The following is an 18,055-nucleotide window of genomic DNA, read 5'->3' as shown; positions in this document are numbered from 1 at the left end:
GGGACCTGCTGCAGCTGCAAAACCTCTTTGTGTCCTTCCAGACACTGACTCACCCTATTGTAGGCCGTACCCAACATTTCCTCCAGTGAATTAGATTATGTCAGTGGCAGACCCCTCTCCCTATACCACCCAGACTTAACAGTGGCGACGGATGTATTACTTCTGGGATGGGAAGGCCATATGGAAGACAGAGATTAGGGAACCCTCGTCAGCGGCAGAGACCCAACTCCACAACAAGCTGTTGGGAGTTGCGAGCATTTCACTTGGCGGTGAAGGTCTTCCGGCCCACCATCACAGGAGGGCTGGTGCAGCTTCTCACAGACAAGACAGTCAATGACGGTGGTCTCATCAAGAAGTGTCACACTTGACCTTGTTTGACAGCGAGCCGAGGATTCACTGGCTGCAGTTGTTTGGTCCGACGAAGGGGCGCTGGAACTGCTTAGATGAACGTGAGTTCCTCCCAGGTACGCTGCCCTGAGATACAGAAGAATCCTTACTAGGTTGTATTGAATATAGTTGAGAAGCATATTGGAGAGGCGGCGATCTACCGTCCTGATGAGACCATGGTAATTAACTGGAACAGTCAAAATATTAACTATACAGGGACAATTTCATATAAATTAAGTCTTCCAAGAATCGCCTTTGCTTAACTTGTATTGTACGAAAGTATTTTCAGCCCTGTTATTGTGAACATAATGTGGATCGGACTGTTTTATCATCATATCACTTTCATCTTGAGCACTGCACAGTCATCGCTCAATGATTTTATATATACACTTGCTGCTGAGAATACAATTAGAATTTTGGGAAATGAAAAGGCCTCATCTGAATTCTAATCATGATAAAAATTGTGAATTAATATCTGCCCAGGGCCTGCATATGTCATACAGACCTGTGAGATAATGAACTCACAGACCCCTGTATTTGTTCACAGTGCACATGGGAAGTGCTTCTATGCGTCTACGCTTGTCACTTCTGGAGCAGGATGATGTCGACACTGAGCTGCATGATGTCTCCTACTGCGTGCAGCAGGACTGCTTTAAAGTTTGAGGGTCCAGTCTGGCGTGTGGGGAATATTCACAAGGTGAGGAATCTGCAGGTAAAGGAGTATCCATCAGAAAAAGCGTTACCAAAGGCAAGTAACTGGTTTGTTATGTTTTCCTGCTGTTGTATATTATCTAATTCTGGGTGGTGAACTCAGCGGAGCTCGCAGGGTTCCTAAAAACTCTGCTCCATGGAGCGTAGCAAGGTTTTTGTCAATGCTCACGCTCTTCAACGTCATGTGCTGGAGCAAGGCAAATCCACCACCTGATGAGATTTTTCCTTGCTCGAGCTCGCCAAGGTCTAGTTGGCGAGCAAAATCAACCTCCTGCCGAGATTTCTCAAAGTTGGTCGTCGGATTTCTCAATGCAAGTGGTCGCGGCCGGTCACAACCACTCGCATTGAGAAACCTTCCTTCACATTGACAAAGCTGCAGCTCGAGTAGAAGCAACTGCACCCTCTTGTGCTGCACATGGTGCCTTTCGCGATCATTTTTACAGGGCGGGACAGACACCCCTGGATCAAAATCACCACAAACGGCATGACCCTTACGCACTCCGCTGCTCGCGGAACTCCAAATAGAGCGCCAGAGTTTTTTTGTCACTTCGCGGAGTTCTTCATTTAGGAACTCCACCAAAGCTTAATCTTATCATGAAAATATAGAGTCATATAGTCAGTCATATGTTAAGAAACAAAGGTGAGTAGAAACTTTTGGGTGGAGTAAAATTGAAGACATTAATATTGTGATTTTTTTGGCAATTAGTTGATTTTTGCAAGCACTAACACTTCTCTGTATAAAGTAAAGACCTTGAGAGTTTTGTAACTTTGAGATACTCAAATTGTGGATTTTGTTGAAATTAAAAAAAATGTAAGGCCTGAAATTTATTTGGAGGTTGCATGTGGGCAGCCTAAGTTATCCTGCAAGAGTTTCTTGATGAATCCTATTGCAACTAAAATATGTGCTCTCTCATGTAAAGTCAGGTTGTTAGAAGCTTTCTGCAACTCAAGATACGCCTTACTTTTCACCTGGTGTGGATGCATTTCTCATGTTTAGTGAGGTCTCCTTTCTGAGTGTAACGTTTCTGGCTTTACCCTCCTGTATAAGGCTTTAGTCCAGTGTGAATTCTCTCATGTGAAATGACATTGTATTCAAGACTAAACCTTATCTGACATTCAAAACACACATAAGGTTGTTTTCTCCCATGTGAGTTTGCTCATGACAAGTGAGAAGTAATTTGTAACCAAATCTTTGCTTGCATTTCGAGCACTCATAAGATTTTTCCCCCGAATGGAATCTCTCATGAAGCATAACACTGTCTTTCAGATTCAACCTTTTATGACATAAGGATTTTCTCCAGTGTGGAGCTTCTCATGGTGAGATAGCGCTTTCTCTGCAGCTTTTCTGGCATTCAGAGCACTCAAGGTTTTTCTCCAGTATGGAGTTGCTTATGGTTAGTGAGGCTGTGCCTATCAAATAGGAATTTCTGGCATTCACAGCGTTGGTAATGTTTTTTCCCTGTGTGCGTCTGCTCATGTAGAGCGAGATTGCGTTTAAAATTGATGTTTTTCTGGCGTTCTGAGCACTGAATTATTTTGATGGTGTGTTTTCTTATGGAGCTTGTATCCATCTCTACCTCTGAATATTTTCTGACATTTAGAGCACTGATAATTTTATTCACCAGTCTGGATTCTCACATGTTCAGTGAGATTAGATTTTTGGCTGAAACACTTTTGGAATTCGGAACACGGATAAGGTTTTTCCCCAGTGTGGATTCTTATATGGTGAGCAAGAGTCCTTCTTTTACTGAAACATTTCTGGCATTCAGAGCACTGATAAGGTTTTTCCCCAGTGTGGGTTCTTATATGCTGACTGAGACCGCTTTTTTCACTGAAACATTTGTGGCATTCAGAGCACTGATAAGGCTTTTCCCCAGTGTGGATTCTTATATGCTGAGTGAGACCGCTTTTTTCACTGAAACATTTGTGGCATTCAGAGCACTGATAAGGCTTTTCCCCAGTGTGGATTCTTATATGCTGAATGAGATTTGTTTTTACACTGAAACATTTGTGGCATTCAGAGCACTGATAAGGTTTTTCCCCAGTGTGGAATCTCACATGTGCAGTTAGAAGTGATTTAAGTGTGAAATCTTTTGGGCATTCAGAGCACTGATAAGGTTTTTCCCCAGTGTGGGTTCTTATATGCTGAATGAGACTGAGTTTGTTTATGAAACATTTCTGACATTCAGAGCATGGATAAGGTTTTTTCCCTGTGTGGGTTATTGTATGTCGAGAAAGACTTCTTTTGTTTTGGAAATTTTTCTGGCATTCAGAGCACTGATAAGGTTTTTCCCCAGTGTGGGTTCTTATATGCTGACTGAGACCGCTTTTGCCACTGAAACATTTGTGGCATTCAGTGCACTGATAAGGTTTTTCCCCAGTGTGGGTTCTTGTATGCTGACTGAGAACGCTTTTTTCACTAAAACATTTGTGGCATTCAGTGCACTGATAAGGCTTTTCCCCAGTGTGGGTTCTTATATGGTGACTGAGAACGCTTTTTTCACTGAAACATTTGTGGCATTCAGTGCACTGATAAGGCTTTTCCCCAGTGTGAATCTTTCTATGCCGTGTGAGACTACGTTTTACACTGTAATATTTCTGGCATTCAGAGCACTCATAAGGTTGTTCCACAGAATGGGTTATTGCATGTTGAGAAAGGCTTTGTTTGTTACAAAACCTTTCCTGGCAATCCGTGCACTGATAAGGTTTTTCCCCAGTGTGGATTCTTATATGTTCAGTGAGTCTGATTTTGTAACTGAAACATTTCTGGCATTCAGAGCACTGAAAAGGTTTCTCTCCAGTGTGGGTTCTTGTATGCTGAACGAGCCTGTTTTTGTCAATGAAACATTTTTGGCATTCAGTGCACTGATAAGGTTTTTCCACAGAGTGGGTGAATGCATGGCGAGATAGGCTCGCTTTGTTACAAAACCTTTTCTGGCATTCAGAGCACTGATAAGGTTTTTCCCCAGAGTGGATTCTCATATGTTCAGTGAGTTTCGATTTAAGGCCAAAACTTTTTTGGCATTCAGCGCACTGGTAAGGTTTTTCCCCAGAGTGGGTTAATGCATGTAGATATAGACTCGGTTTGAGACTAAACCTTTTCTGGCATTCAGAGCACTGATAAGGTTTTTCCCCAGTGTGGATTCTCATATGCTCAGTAAGATAAGATTTACGCCTGAAACTTTTTTGGCATACTTTGCACGGAGAGTGGTTTTCCCCAGTGTGGAGTCTCATATGTTCAGTGAAATAAGATTGACGCCTAAAACTTTTTTGGCATACATTGCACTGAAAGTGGTTTCCCCCAGTGTTCATTCTGTCAAATTCTGTGAGATAAGATTTATGGCTGTATCTTTTTTGGCACATGTAACTTTTTTCCCCAACTTAGGTTATTTTACCTTGATTGAGGCGGTTTTAAACACTGAATTTGTTCCCACAGGTCGTGTTTTTATAAGGTGTATTCCTAGAGTTAATATCTCTATGTTTAGTTTTCTCTTGCTTATATGCCACAGTAAGAGTGAACCCGATTTTAGAGCTGGGCTTGTTTAGATAATGTTCAGCATTTATCTCTAAAAGAAATTGTGTGTAATCTTCTTAACACTTGAATTGAGCAGAATATGTCTGGAAGCAGCCCTGTAACACATGTCGAAATGTTTCTAGTAGATAATAGTCTTTAGGTTATAGCCTATCCGGCAGCAACTTATTTTGTGACTGAAGATTTTCTAAAATCTATTTGTATAGGTTCTTAACAATGCAGTGATAATGTGTTAGTCTGATATTTAATGATTAAACTGATAAGTACCTTTTTGCACTGGTGTAATGGCAGTAACTGAAGGCGTTAGAACGTGCACAGTACTATTGTGGATCATTAGTCGCAGAACATTGGTTCCTTTTACCCTTTCTTTGTTTGGTGTAAGGTTAAGATTTGTAGTTCTGAAGGCGAGGATTTATTTACATTATCTATAGCGCAACGGTGCTCATTTAATCAATTTTTATCTTTAACAGTTTTACATATCCCTCATGCACAGCAGATAATGTTGAGGTGATTTACATAGAATTACAGAACAGTACACAATAAAAAGGAAACAATCTGAGATGGTCATGAACACAATAAAGTGGTCAAATTTCAAGGTTTTCGCAAGAGTGAGCAGAGTGGGTCGTGGTTTTCTACCCAGAGGCAGATAGTCTCAAACTTGTGTAACTGGTTAAAAACGGTTGTTGAACAAAGGTGATTTTCCAATCTTTCGGTTGTTAACGTGTCAGCTTCGGAGTCTTCTCTCAGCGTCTTTTCTTTGATGGTCTGAAGAAGAAACTTTTTGTTATAACTTTCTTTTATGTAGTGTGTGCTTCCTCTCTGGAATTACATGATGTTTTAGATGAAGGTTATTCTGTGCACAGATATGGCTTTGCTCTGGGTTGATGAAATGCTAAATTAGAGACTTCACTTACAGTATAGTACTTTCCTCAGCTCCCACTTCCTCACCACACCTAGATTTTGGAAATTGTTTAAACGTAGAATGCTGGATGTCCTTCAGTTTTTCAAAATAATCCTTCTTATGGCACTGACTTCAGTTGCTTTGTGCTAAATCTTGCTTTCTTCGTCAGTAATTTTAATCACCTATAGTATTAAAATTAAATAGTTAATACATGAAAAATTCCAAAAATATAATTTACAAGCCAAATCAATGCAGAGTTGCAGAATTTTGAAAATGTTGAGCTGTTTTTCAAACAGAGCCGAGTGTAGAATGGTAGCCTGAGAGTACTTGGATGTAGGAGTGAGGATTTATAGAATTTTCAACATTTTATTAAGCTCACAAAGGATACATACACCCTATGGAGTTGTAACATAGAATCCCAAAGGCAGAAATGAAAGTCATATGCACTGGCACCAAACCGATATTTAAAAAAGGATACTATTAATTAATTTTTAACGTAGATTTCAGGGACGGGAATATCTCCTCCACGGACAACAGGCGTTTTCCCCCTGCCCTGAGTTACCACCTACTTGTATCTGGTATCCTGGCTTTTGAGTTTTGGCCTCAGCCTCAAGCAAATCTATTGTGTGCTGCGAGGACTATGCCTAGACATATCCCTCAACTATGGTCCAGACTATGAACCAAGGGCAATGAAATTAAGGAGTACTTTCATGTGCTCATTTTATTCCACCTGATTATCAGTTGTTGGGTTTTTCTGCACCTGGATGTACCGGGTGCAGAAATACAGGACACAATTGTGTTCCAGACAGGAAAATTAGACTGATAAGACGCACAAGACTCTGGGTGTAGGAGAAGCAGCTAAGACTTATGCTGTTTTTTTTACAAACTGTGGGAAACACACAATTCTTCCCTTTGTTAGACATTTCTTTACTCTTCCCTCCCCTGCTTCACCCATCGCCCCCCAACCAACCACATGCATTTATCTTCCACCTGCTTAAAACTAGTGGTAAATAAAAGCAGAAAAACACTATGAAATAGTGAATGGCATGTGGTTTGACAGGCAGAAGAATCTGTTCCTCGTGGCAACTCCCCTGTCCATGGCGTCAAACTTGTGACTGCATGTTACTGGGGTAAATATACCACAACGTTTTAAAAAAAACAATTACATGAGATTTTTCTGCCACCCCAGTACTATGCAACTTCTAACAAGGGACTATGAGCGGTCTTGGACCGGTCCTGTGACCTGGAGGGTCACACCAAGTGTTCCCCTATTTAAGGCAGAGGACTATCATGGGTTTAACAGCTAGAGCGGTGGTGGCAATGCACCCTGTTGTAAGGATCAATAGCCTGATGAGATCTTTGCATCATGGTCAGTGGAGTGGCGTCCTGCTGACACACCTATGTTTATTTTTTTTGTTTTTTTGTTTTTTATTAGCAATACATGAGTATTCAACTCACAAGAGTACAAACAAATTAAAGTATAGTGAGTACATGCGTCTTAACCATCACACCACATTTAAGCATATACATTTAACTCGGACAGTTCCATAGCAGATCGACTTCTTCTGGTATGCCCAACTTTAGTACATAGAATTAAACACAACAAAAAAAAATTGCCATTCAAAAATCCAAATAAGATAAAACAGGACCCCAAATTTGTAAGCCCAGCTTTCGCTTACGCCTACCTTTTAATGCATACAAATTATACTCTAAATTAAATTTAGCCTAGAACCTAGCCCTCCAAGCCTCAAACTATGGGGGATCCCTTTGTTATCAGCTTGAAGCTATACATAGCCTTAATACTGCTGTTGCTAAAAAATTCAAATATATAGCATTCCTTGGTACACTATCAGCTTTTACCCCCATCTCTACACCCAACAAAAGCTGCGTAGGCGACAAATTAATAGGTGTTCCCAAAATAGTAGTTAGAAATTTATCAACATGCTCTAATAATTCTTTTAATAGTGGACACGTACAGAAGATATGCATCACATCTACATCAGGGTTATCACAGCGAAAGCATTTCCCCTCCTGTCCACCACCCCATTTGGCAATCTTATGAGGTGTCATATATAAATAAAAAATAGTTTTATAATGTTGGGCAGACAGGTTAGCAGTCATAAATAATCGACTAGCTAATTCAATGGAGGTCTCCAAACTAATATCAGAACATCCTAACCTGCTTTCCCACTTACGATTATGTTCTTCCAAATCATTGGATCTTGTTTCTAACATACAACTATATAACCCCCCTATTCTTACTGCTTTTCGGCTAGCTTCAATAAGAGAATTAGTCTGAATATTCCACCGGGCAGTGAGGAGATAGTTCCTAATTTGTAAATATTTTAAAAAATCTGCCCGGGTATATGGTATTGTTCCATGATCTGATTAAACGATTTCAGACCCCCTTCCGTATACAAATCCCCCACTATTTTTATACCCTTACTCCGCCAGTTCTGCACTGTCCTATCCCAAAATACACTCGGAAAGCAAGTAGCAACAGTTAATGGGGTATACCAGGAGACTTTCTCTATCATGAACATTTTCTTATTTGCTTTCCAAACCTTCCAAGCTGCTAATACAGTCTTGAATCTTGTGCGCTTATAATAGCTCCAGTCTAGGTGAATGAACAAACAGTTTTTTGCATCTGACCCCAGCAACATATGATATATAGCAGGAGATTCAGCAGCCACACTTGGCCCTATTCCAGTAAAGAGTATATTCATATGTTGGAGCATGCATGCTTAGTAGTAGAGTGTAAAGTCCGGTACAGACCACCCCCCAACCGCTCTAGGTAACACCATAAACCGTGCAGCTCTGCGGGCCTTCCCTCGTGCCCATATAAAGTTCATACATAATGACTGTAATTGTGTCAAATGAGTGCGTGAGACTCCAAGTGGAACACATCTAAAAAAATACAGTATTTTTGGCAGAATCATAATTTTCAGCATATTGCACCTGCCAACTAATGACAGATGCAAGCATTCATACCGATCAAGCTGTCTACACACCCCTTGTAAAAGCTTCCCCCAATTAGCGCCAACTAATGCTGGTGCCGAGGTCCTTAATAGCACTCCTAGATATGTTACTTCCTGTGAGACCCTTGGGTCATTAAAACCCCTAACATTATGGCACAAGATTTGCGTTTTGGCGGTGTTTAATTTATATCCCGAGACAGACCCATATTCTGCAGCGAGATGTTCTACTGCCTGTATTGCTGCTGCAGGTTTAACAGAACGCACCGCAACATCGTCTGCGTAAGCCAGAACCCGATATTGTTGCTGCTGAACAATAACAGGCTGTATTTGTGGGCTATGGTCAAGCATTTTCAAAAAAGGCTCTATATATAGGGCAAATAATAATGGGGAGCAGGGGTAGCCCTGTCTAGTACCCCACTTTATTACCACTGCTTTTGACTCGAGGCCCAGGGTACAGATCTTAGCGACAGGTTGGCAGTATAGCGTTTGTATTGCTATTATATATTGTTGCCCAAAACCCCGCTGCCACATTACTTCCCATAAAAAACACCAAGACACTCGGTCAAACGCCTTCTCAGGATCTAACAGAATAAGGCTCAGCGGGTCCCCAGTAGCGTTGGCTTGATCTAATAATGCAATAACTCTACTAACATGATTTGTAGTGCCACGCTTAGGGATAAAGCCATGTTGTCTAATAGACACAAGTGGCGATATTACCGCGGCAAGCCGAGTGGCCAACATTTTTTAATACATTTTGCCATCCGCGTTTAAAAGAGATATGGGTGATACGATGCTGGAAGATCCGCTGGTTTACCTTTTTTCTAAACACAATAATACTGGCTTCGCCCCATGATTTCGGTGCCAATCCACCTTGTGCTCTTTTAAATATTAATAACATATCATCTTTTATAAACTCGAAGAAAGCTTTATATACCTCCAATGGTAATTTATCAGGGCCCGCAGCCTTACCGATTGCAAGTTCCTTAATAGCGTGTTCGAGTTCCAGCATTGTAATAGGAGCTTCTAATCTCGTTACGTCCTCCTCCCCAATATCTTGCTCACACGGTTGAGATACAAATTCCTTGACTTTCTGGACATCATATTGATCATCCGTGTATAATGCTTCATAAAAACTTCTGAACACCTCCAGTATACCATTCTCATTCTCAACACGCTGGCCATTACTATCCAAAATGTAATTGATTCTCTCAGCTGCCTACTTCATCCTTAATTTTTGCGCCAAGCACCTACCGCTGGCCTCCCCATATTCATAGTTAAGTCGCTGTCTTACTAAATATTTTTTAGCAGCCTCTTGGCTCCATTGGAGATTTATTTTCGCCTTGATCTTTGACACTTCTACTACAAATGCCCCAATGTCCCTACCCATATGTATACCCTGAACTAGAGCCTCTTCAGCTCTGACCAGACCCTGATATAGCTCATGTTCCTTTCATGCCTGTTGCTTCTGATTATACAAACCATAACTAAGGATTTCTCCCCTAAAAGCATCCTTGAATGCATCCCAAACATACTCAGGATCAGTACTACCCCGATTAATATGAAAAAATTCAGCTATCCAAGCCTGCATTTACACAATAAACTGCTCATCCAGGAGAAGCCTCCGGTCAAAAGAAAATGCCCTGGGTTTATTCAGAACTGCTACACCTGGAATAGATGACACACCTATGTAATGCTCCATTTCTCTGCCTGTGCCCAGACTTTGCACTAACATCATGTGAGTGTTTAGGGTGTTGGTGTGTGTAGCATAAAAGCAATGTGAGAGTGCGACAGAGTAAACTGCATCTCCTGCCTGCCAGTTGTGTATACAAGTGGGACCATCTATCCCTCTTTTATACCCTAGTTCAAAGTCCTCTGTTACCAAGGAATAATGTGCTCTACAAAGTACTCAGGTGCCTGCTGTGCCACCAGGGATGGTGTCAGCCTGACAGTTTATATAAGTTGAAGGGACGTAACCTGCAGGCTGAATTACTTAATGGAGAAGCTGGGTACCTGTCCTGAAGAGCCTTGAAGTCTGCCTAGAAGCCTGCCTGTCTGGTAGGAAAGGGAAGGGAGTTTGACTATCCATCAGGAGGACAAGGCTGTCCTGGAAGAAGCAAGGTCCGACACATCCTCGTTATTTGTAGGGCGGGCCAGAAAGCCTTCCAGCAGGACCAGCTAGTCTGGGGGACCCCCTCCTCCCCCGCCAAGACTCTCCCAACAGTTCAAGGCAGGAAATAAAACTCTACGACAACGTGATTGTTGAGGCCCAGTTGGACGATTGTGTGCTGCCAACTGCCCGTTCAAGGTTGCATTTGCCAAATTCCTAACACAACAGGGTCTGAATCTACTGGCTTCCTGGAGAGCCTGTGTTGGGCTTTTAGCTGCTGAATTTCTGACTACTCTGTGTCAGAGGCCCATGAGGGACTACAACTACTCCAGTGTCGAACACCCTGTCTGAGCTTACGCCTGTGGTCCAGCCGACCACAGTGTGGGCTTAATTGCTGACGGTCGGGCCTCCAGAGGGGCTGCACTTACCGACAGGCCGGGTGTGACTGCTACCTTGGGACTGCTGATCTTCAGGCAAAGGCAAAGAAAAGACAGAGTGGATGCCCTACTGTACGCAGCCTTACATCCAGGACAAAAGCTCTCCACAAAAGCCTGCTGGTGGGTCACTGCTCTCTCGAGTGTTCGGGCGTGCCATTAAAGTGCCGGGAAACAGGAAAGAGACCCAGACAAGACGGACTCATCCTGTGGAAGGATAAAACACTTACAACAGAGCATATACGCATTGGGGTGACTGGAGTGACAGAACTGCACCTATACTATATTCATGATACTCCTAAATGTAAATGTGGGTATACTTGTAAAGCGCACTATCACCTGAAAGGTATCTTGGCGCTGTATACCGCTGTGGAACCCTTCCTGGCTTTCCCTGTGAGATGCCCCCTTACTGGGCACCTCCACGGTGAGGCCAGTCATCCTAGCGCTTTCGGGTCCGTTGTGGAGATTAAGCAAGCTATTGCCCAGAGTTGCAGAGTGGGACCCATGATTAGAATAGGCACCTAGGCGAGAATTATCGAGTCCGTGGACATTGAGCCCAAGACCCTGCCGCGTTGGGAATTGAACCCTGATCCCAGGCCAGACCTTTGCCTCAGGGTCTGCCGCTCTAATCGGTGAGTCACACTTCTCCTCTTCCCCTAGAGGGGAAGAGGGTATCAGAACCGGACGCACCTATCTGCAGCACATGGTAGTCTGGCATGCCTGCACCATCCTTTCACCCAGACTGTCCATAAAGTTGATTTTAGAGCTGTTACGCACATAGCAGGGGGAATCTCAGACCATTCACTGGTGGAGGTGCAACTCGATGGTCCGGTTGTGGACTTCATCCTACCCCCAAGGGTTGATCCGTGATATTTAAAAGACAAGACGTTCAAAGGTTGTATGAGAGATAGCGCAGAATTCTATTTTAAGGAGAACGGGTGGCCTGTTGAATCAGCTTGCGTGCTATAGGGTGAATTCAAGGCAGTGATTCGAGGCCAGACACAAGCCTTGATTGGGAGAATGTCGAAGGAACGTAAATTGAAGTGCGAGGCTCAGGACAAGGAATGTGCTTTCCTGGAGGTTCGTGTGGCAAGCGGGGAATCAGTTTCTCTCCCATTACACCATCAACTGAAGCAGCACACATTAAGAGCACTAATGGAAAATAGCGTGCACTCATGCGCTGGCTACCCAGCATTGTCTCTATGATGTCGGTGATAAAGCCAATGAGCTGCTTACATGGTTAGAGAGACAAGACAAAGGACGGAACTGGATCCTTGAGGACACTGACAACAAGGGGACGGAAATACTGGGAGAGACGTCCTGAAAGACCTGACCCTGCCAATGCTAACGAATGAGGACCGAGACGCACTAGACCAAGACCTGACAGTAGACTAAATAAATAAGACAATAGGAACCTTGCAAACAGTGCAAGTGATGGGGCCTGATGAGCTACCCTTAGAATTATATAAAAGCATGATGGATAAAATCAGGGAGTACCTCCAGAGTAGGTTTCAGACTGCCTGAAAGTAAGGGTGTCTCCCGGAGCACCAAAGAACGTCTGAGGTGGCGGTCATCCCAACAAGCATTAGAAATGCAATAGGTCTTGGATTTATTTGAGTTAGAGCTAATGGCATTGTAAATGGCAATGTCTTTTAGCCATGTGTTATGGAGTGTATGCAGGTGGTGTGTAGTGGAATTATGTGGGTTGGATTGGAATTGTAGCAATGGTGGCATGCTGCACTCACTCACACTCTGCCGCACTCACTCACACTCTGCCGCACTCACTCACGCGCTGCCCTCAACACGCTGCCCTCAACACGCTGCCCTCAATACGCTGCCCTCAACACGCTGCCCTCAACACGCTGCCCTCAACACGCTGCCCTCTGCATGCCCTCAACACGCTGCCCTCAACACGCTGCCCTCAACACGCTGCCCTCAACACGCTGCCCTCAACACTCTGCCCTATGCACGCCCTCAACACTCTGCACTCACACACACTCTGCACGCCCTCAACATGCTGCCCTCAACACTATGCCCTCAACACGCTGCCCTCAACATGCTGCCCTCTGCACGCCCTCAACACTGCCCTCAACACTCTGCCCTCTGCACGCCCTCAACACTCTGCACTCACACACACTCTGCATGCGCTCAACACGCTGCTCTCAACACGCTGCCCTCAACACGCTGCCCTCAACACGCTGCCCTCAACACGCTGCCCTCAACACGCTGCCCTCAACACGCTGCACTCTGCACGCCCTCAACACGCTGCCCTCAACACGCTGCCCTCAACACGCTGCCCTATGCACGCTGCCCTCAACACTCTGCCCTCAACACTCTGCCCTCAACACTCTGCCCTCAACACACTGCCCTCAACATGCTGCCCTCAACACGCTGCCCTCAACACGCTGCCCTGTGCACGCCCTCAACACGCTGCCCTCTGCACGCCCTCAACACGCTGCCCTCAACACGCTGCCCTCAACACTCTGCCCTCAACACTCTGCACGCCCTCAACACTCTGCACGCCCTCAACACTCTGCACGCCCTCAACACTCTGCACGCCCTCAACACTCTGCCCTCAACACTCTGCCCTCTGCCCTCAACACTCTGCCCTCAACACTCTCTGCACTCAACACTCTCTGCACTAAACACTCTTTGACCCCACCCCAGCCCAGAGCCCCTCTGTGTCTGCAAGAACCATGCCCTAGAAGCTGACTGACCCTGCCCCAGCCCAGCGCCCCTCTGTGTCGCAAGAACCATGCCCTGGGAGCAGACTGACCCTGCCTAAGCCCAGCGTAGACACAGAGAAGAGGCTGACAGGGAGAGCTCCTTTGTGGAAAAGTAAATTTTGCCATGTTCTGTGTCCCTACGCCTCATCCATCATATGTTATGTGTGCATGACCAATATGCATATGTTATTCCCCATGTCCGATTAATGACGCAATTCCAGTTGTGTCCACCTCTGGTATGACATTTTCCAGTCCTCGTGAATACTACGAATATCAGGCCTATGTAAAGTAATATTGCCACGTTTCCCAGTGTGCACGTTATTCCATTATAAAGTCCCCGTTTCCAGGCCTCAAAAGGGCCCGGACATCAGATTCAGCTCCTGTCTCCTGAAAGCCTCGCTGAGGAGCGATACAGCCCCCACCTGTATCCTCGACCCTTCACTTACTTCCTGCCTCGCAGTGCCCGGTGCAGCTTGGCTCCGCCTCTGAGTCTGCCAAAAGTATGTTATAGTTCCAGCTATCAGTTCAGTCCTCCTCTCTGCATTCCTAAGCTACTGAACTGCATCAATAGTTTCCGTCATTGTCTAGCCTTCTCGTCTCCACGTTAGAGAAATACTGTATTTAATGGTCATTTAGTATTCTTCATCACGCACTACATGTAGAATAATGCATGGTCCAGTCTTAGAGTCAAGTTAGCTTTTCCCCTCATGACTTCTAGTTTATATCAACATGTTCCCTAAACATCAGATACCAGATAGGGTTTAGGTACATGTCGCTCCGACCCTTCAGACTCTAGTCTCTGCTCCTAGCACAGAGTTCATAGCCCCCAGCTTCTCCTAGTAACACGTCATTGCCAGTTTTCGCGCACCATTAGGTTAGAGGTCCCGGCTCCTTAGGTAGCCCCCTCCAAGGTTTCCGCCCATTCATGACATATTCTGTTACGTTTGCATCACATGTCTATGTATACTCCCAATTACACCTCTTTTTACTGTTATCTCTCGCGACTGCTACGCGTCACGCCTTCTGCTCCACCCACTGTTACGCCTACTGCAATGTAATGCTATGTGTTCGCGCTATGTATATATGCCTGTGTTTTGTTATTGAATGTTAGCGCGCTCATCCCAGACCAAGCCCCAGCAGCTGCTGGGCCTCTTTTCCCCTGTTGGGCCCCAGTTGTCCTGCTGGGCCCTGTCATTCTGTTCCTATGCAGGTTGTCCTGATCCTGTCCTTATGCTGTAATAAACCTGCAGAAACTCCTACTACCTCGAATCTTGACTCTTATTTTATTGAGCTATCTGTTATGCTATAAGTCTAGTCAAAAATAGGGTATTATTTATTTATTTACCACATAATGGCGCCCGAATAGGGACTTGCCCTTTCCCCACGCGTCGGTGAAGCCACGCCGACCCCCTGACCCTCTGCAGTCGTGACGGAACTCTTCTGCGCAGTGGCAGATATTTCTGCTCAAGTATCCCTCAGGCCCACGGAGGAGACGGAGGAGGCGGTCCAGCATCCAAACGAGACGGTGGAGGAACGCGGCGAGTCCCGACCAGAGCCCAAGCCGAGAGTCCAAGGTCCGAGGTATCCGGAGGCCCACCTGTAACTGAAGTCCGAAGTCCGAAGTTCGTCGTCCGTCGTCCAGTCCAGTCCGAGGCTTTCCGTTCCGTGCTGCCCGGTGAGTACCATTGCTGGGGTAGTATCTAGACAGGACCAATTTAAATTGACTCCTGGTCCGTGGGTTGGTGGTGCCCAGACTCACAAACGAAGTGTTCACCTAGGTGGATACGGGTCCTGATGCGTTCCTTTATGGGACCGGTATGTTCCGTACTGTTACAGCAGTGCATCCAGTAACTCTAGTCTGTTCCGTTCTCGAGAAAATTCTTGTATTTCTGTTCTCAGTATTCCAGGTAATATTCTGTTCGAACTGTTATTTATAAATGTTCTTCAGGTATTTTACTGTTGTGGTATGAGTGCGATGTGATTTCGTGTTTTTATTGTGTATTGTATTTTGTCCAGATTACAGTTCAGTCATGCCTATATTTTCCAAGTTACGTCAGTTAAAAACTAGAAAGGGTCTGTTAGAGGAAGCGGTTCCTGTCCCACCTAGGGACAGTCCAGGTCATTTTATGTATCGGAAACATGGCATAAGCGCCATAATGTATCTAGATTTATGGGTAGAGTATACCAAACAGTTAGAAGAAAAGTATAGATGGCCCGTATCGGGTACATGGGATGCCGAATGTATCATGCGAGTAGAAGAAGCATTATGGAAAAAGAAAGCCAGACAGTCACAGAAAGATGCCATCGAGTTATGGCGTAAGGAAGCTCATAGAAGAACTGAGAAAGAAGTCAGAAAGTTAGAGTTAAGTAGAGAATCCCAGGAACGAGCCCAAGAAAGAGAATTAATCGAGATAGGTGAACAAGTCAAAGCAGAACAGTCAGACAGACAGAGGCATGCCCTTATTAAGGGTATGTATCCTCTTCTTGCCGAAGGAGTGCCAAAAGCGACCCCAGAGGCATCCAGTAATTTCCCGCCACCATTAATTCCGACCAAGCTACGTCACAAACCGACCGCAGCTGATATTTTTATTTCGTCCTATCTGGACGACACAGTCCCCGAATATGCAAATCCTGTTCGCGCTCCGCCAGTCCCTGTAAATCAGGCACTTCCCGCTCCTCCAGACACCGGAGTACCTGTTACGGTACCCCCGGTCCAGCCTACAGTTCCATTTCCCACTCTGCCAGGACGTAGAGCCTCAGTAGACGACTCCAGTCTAGGGGCCGCAGGAGGAGCTACTCCTCAAACCCCGCCGCCACACAAGCGTTTATCGGCACTCGAATTACATGCTCAAGCATCACAGCGTACTCCTAAAAGTAATAAGTCTGTTACAGAAATCAGACAAGCCCTTAACGAATGTGTCTATGATCCAGTCCCAGGCGAATATACTATGGTTTTATATTCCTTACGTGTAAGGAGAGTGACCGAGTATCTAGTCACCTTACCGAATATGAAAGAAGATCTAGACAGAATATATTGTTTCATCCGTACAGGGGATGATCCAGAAAGTATTGGCGAGATTATGTCTCAAAGGAAAGCCGAGATTCAGCTCATGATATTAAAGTTCCTGATCAATTGTCTAATAAGAGAACAAGATTACCCGTCTAAAGATCCCGCCGAAATGAGAATCCTGACAAGGTGGAGTGATAATATAGCCGAGGGTAAGCACAAGACCGTCAGTGCCATGGAGAGTATGTACAAGAAAATTCGTAAAGAAATAATAAGGTTACACGACCAGCGTAAAACAGCACAAGTAAGCGAGAAAGAAAGTATCTCTGATCCTGAAGAGGAAGACGAGAATTCCGCCAGAATAGCGTATGTAGGAAAATCTAGATTTCCAGATCGCCATTTACGCCTAGAACACAAGTCTATTTTTCATCATACAGCGCCAGAACTAGGTTCTCTAGAACAAGTATTTCAAGCTACCGATCACATTCTGAAATCACGAATCGGTTACAGTGAATTAAGTACCATGCATGAACAAGAACTAGCCCGATCAGCAGTCCGATGGATTACTGATTCTACCACTTTTCCAGACGAAATAGTGGCACAAATGTTTCTGAAACTGCCCCCAGCCGAGCAACGACTGGTGGGCATGTATATGATCCAGCACCTCATTACTCTGTATGAGGGTCAACATTCTGATCCAGGCCCGTCACACCATTTATTTTATCACCATTTATTTATATCAGTCATAATCATGAAACAGCCCAGAGAGGGAGGTAGGCTTGCCTCTCATCGAGATACCTGTAGATCAAGAAGGTCCCTATGTTCACAGTCAAGTATTAGGGAAAGACAGAAAGTTTTTGATCGATACAGGGGCAAGTAGGACCACAATTAGTCATGCCGAAGTTCCAGGGGCTCCACTCTCAGGCTCAAGAAATGTTTCCCTTGGATTTTCAGGAAAGCCAATAGTTAATGAGATATCTAAGCCAGTTACTCTAGAAGTAGGTCCATTGTCCCGTACTACTGATCTGTTACTTACTAAGTCATGTCCAGAAAACCTATTAGGTATTAAGACACTGAAAGAATTAGGTGCAGTTATTTGCTGTTCCCCAGAAGGAATACGTCTGTTCCTACGTGACTTTAAGGGTCACTATGTATTACGAGATTTTGATTCAAGATTGTCTAATGTTCCACAGCATTTATGGGCGCAAGGTCCAACTGATGTAGGTTACATGCAAATCACACCCCATCGTGTGACTCTCAAACTAGGTGTAG

At 44.6% G+C, this 18,055-nt stretch overlaps 1 protein-coding gene across 1 annotated transcript; it reads right to left on the bottom strand.

The window, feature by feature from the left end:
• Window positions 1–429: 429 nt before the first annotated feature.
• LOC144807606 (uncharacterized) lies at window positions 430–5,662 on the bottom strand. The gene is made up of 2 exons (XM_078673243.1): window positions 5,545–5,662; window positions 430–5,395 (listed from the first exon to the last, which is right to left on the bottom strand). The coding sequence occupies exon 2, from the start codon at window positions 4,459–4,461 to the stop codon at window positions 2,713–2,715; it is 1,749 nt and encodes a 582-aa protein (XP_078529369.1). The 5' UTR covers window positions 4,462–5,395; window positions 5,545–5,662; the 3' UTR covers window positions 430–2,712.
• Window positions 5,663–18,055: the final 12,393 nt, after the last annotated feature.

The sequence above is a fragment of the Lissotriton helveticus genome, unplaced genomic scaffold (genome assembly GCF_964261635.1).
Source record: "Lissotriton helveticus unplaced genomic scaffold, aLisHel1.1 SCAFFOLD_404, whole genome shotgun sequence".
In the NCBI taxonomy this organism is placed as follows: Eukaryota; Metazoa; Chordata; class Amphibia; order Caudata; family Salamandridae; genus Lissotriton; species Lissotriton helveticus.
Note: the sequence above shows the minus strand (reverse complement) of the source record. Positions and strands in the feature narration are given on the sequence as shown.

Excerpts from the sequence above, each read along its gene's own strand:
- LOC144807606 (XM_078673243.1), bottom strand. The coding sequence starts at position 4,461 with ATGTGCCAAAAAAGATACAGCCATAAATCTTATCTCACAGAATTTGAC.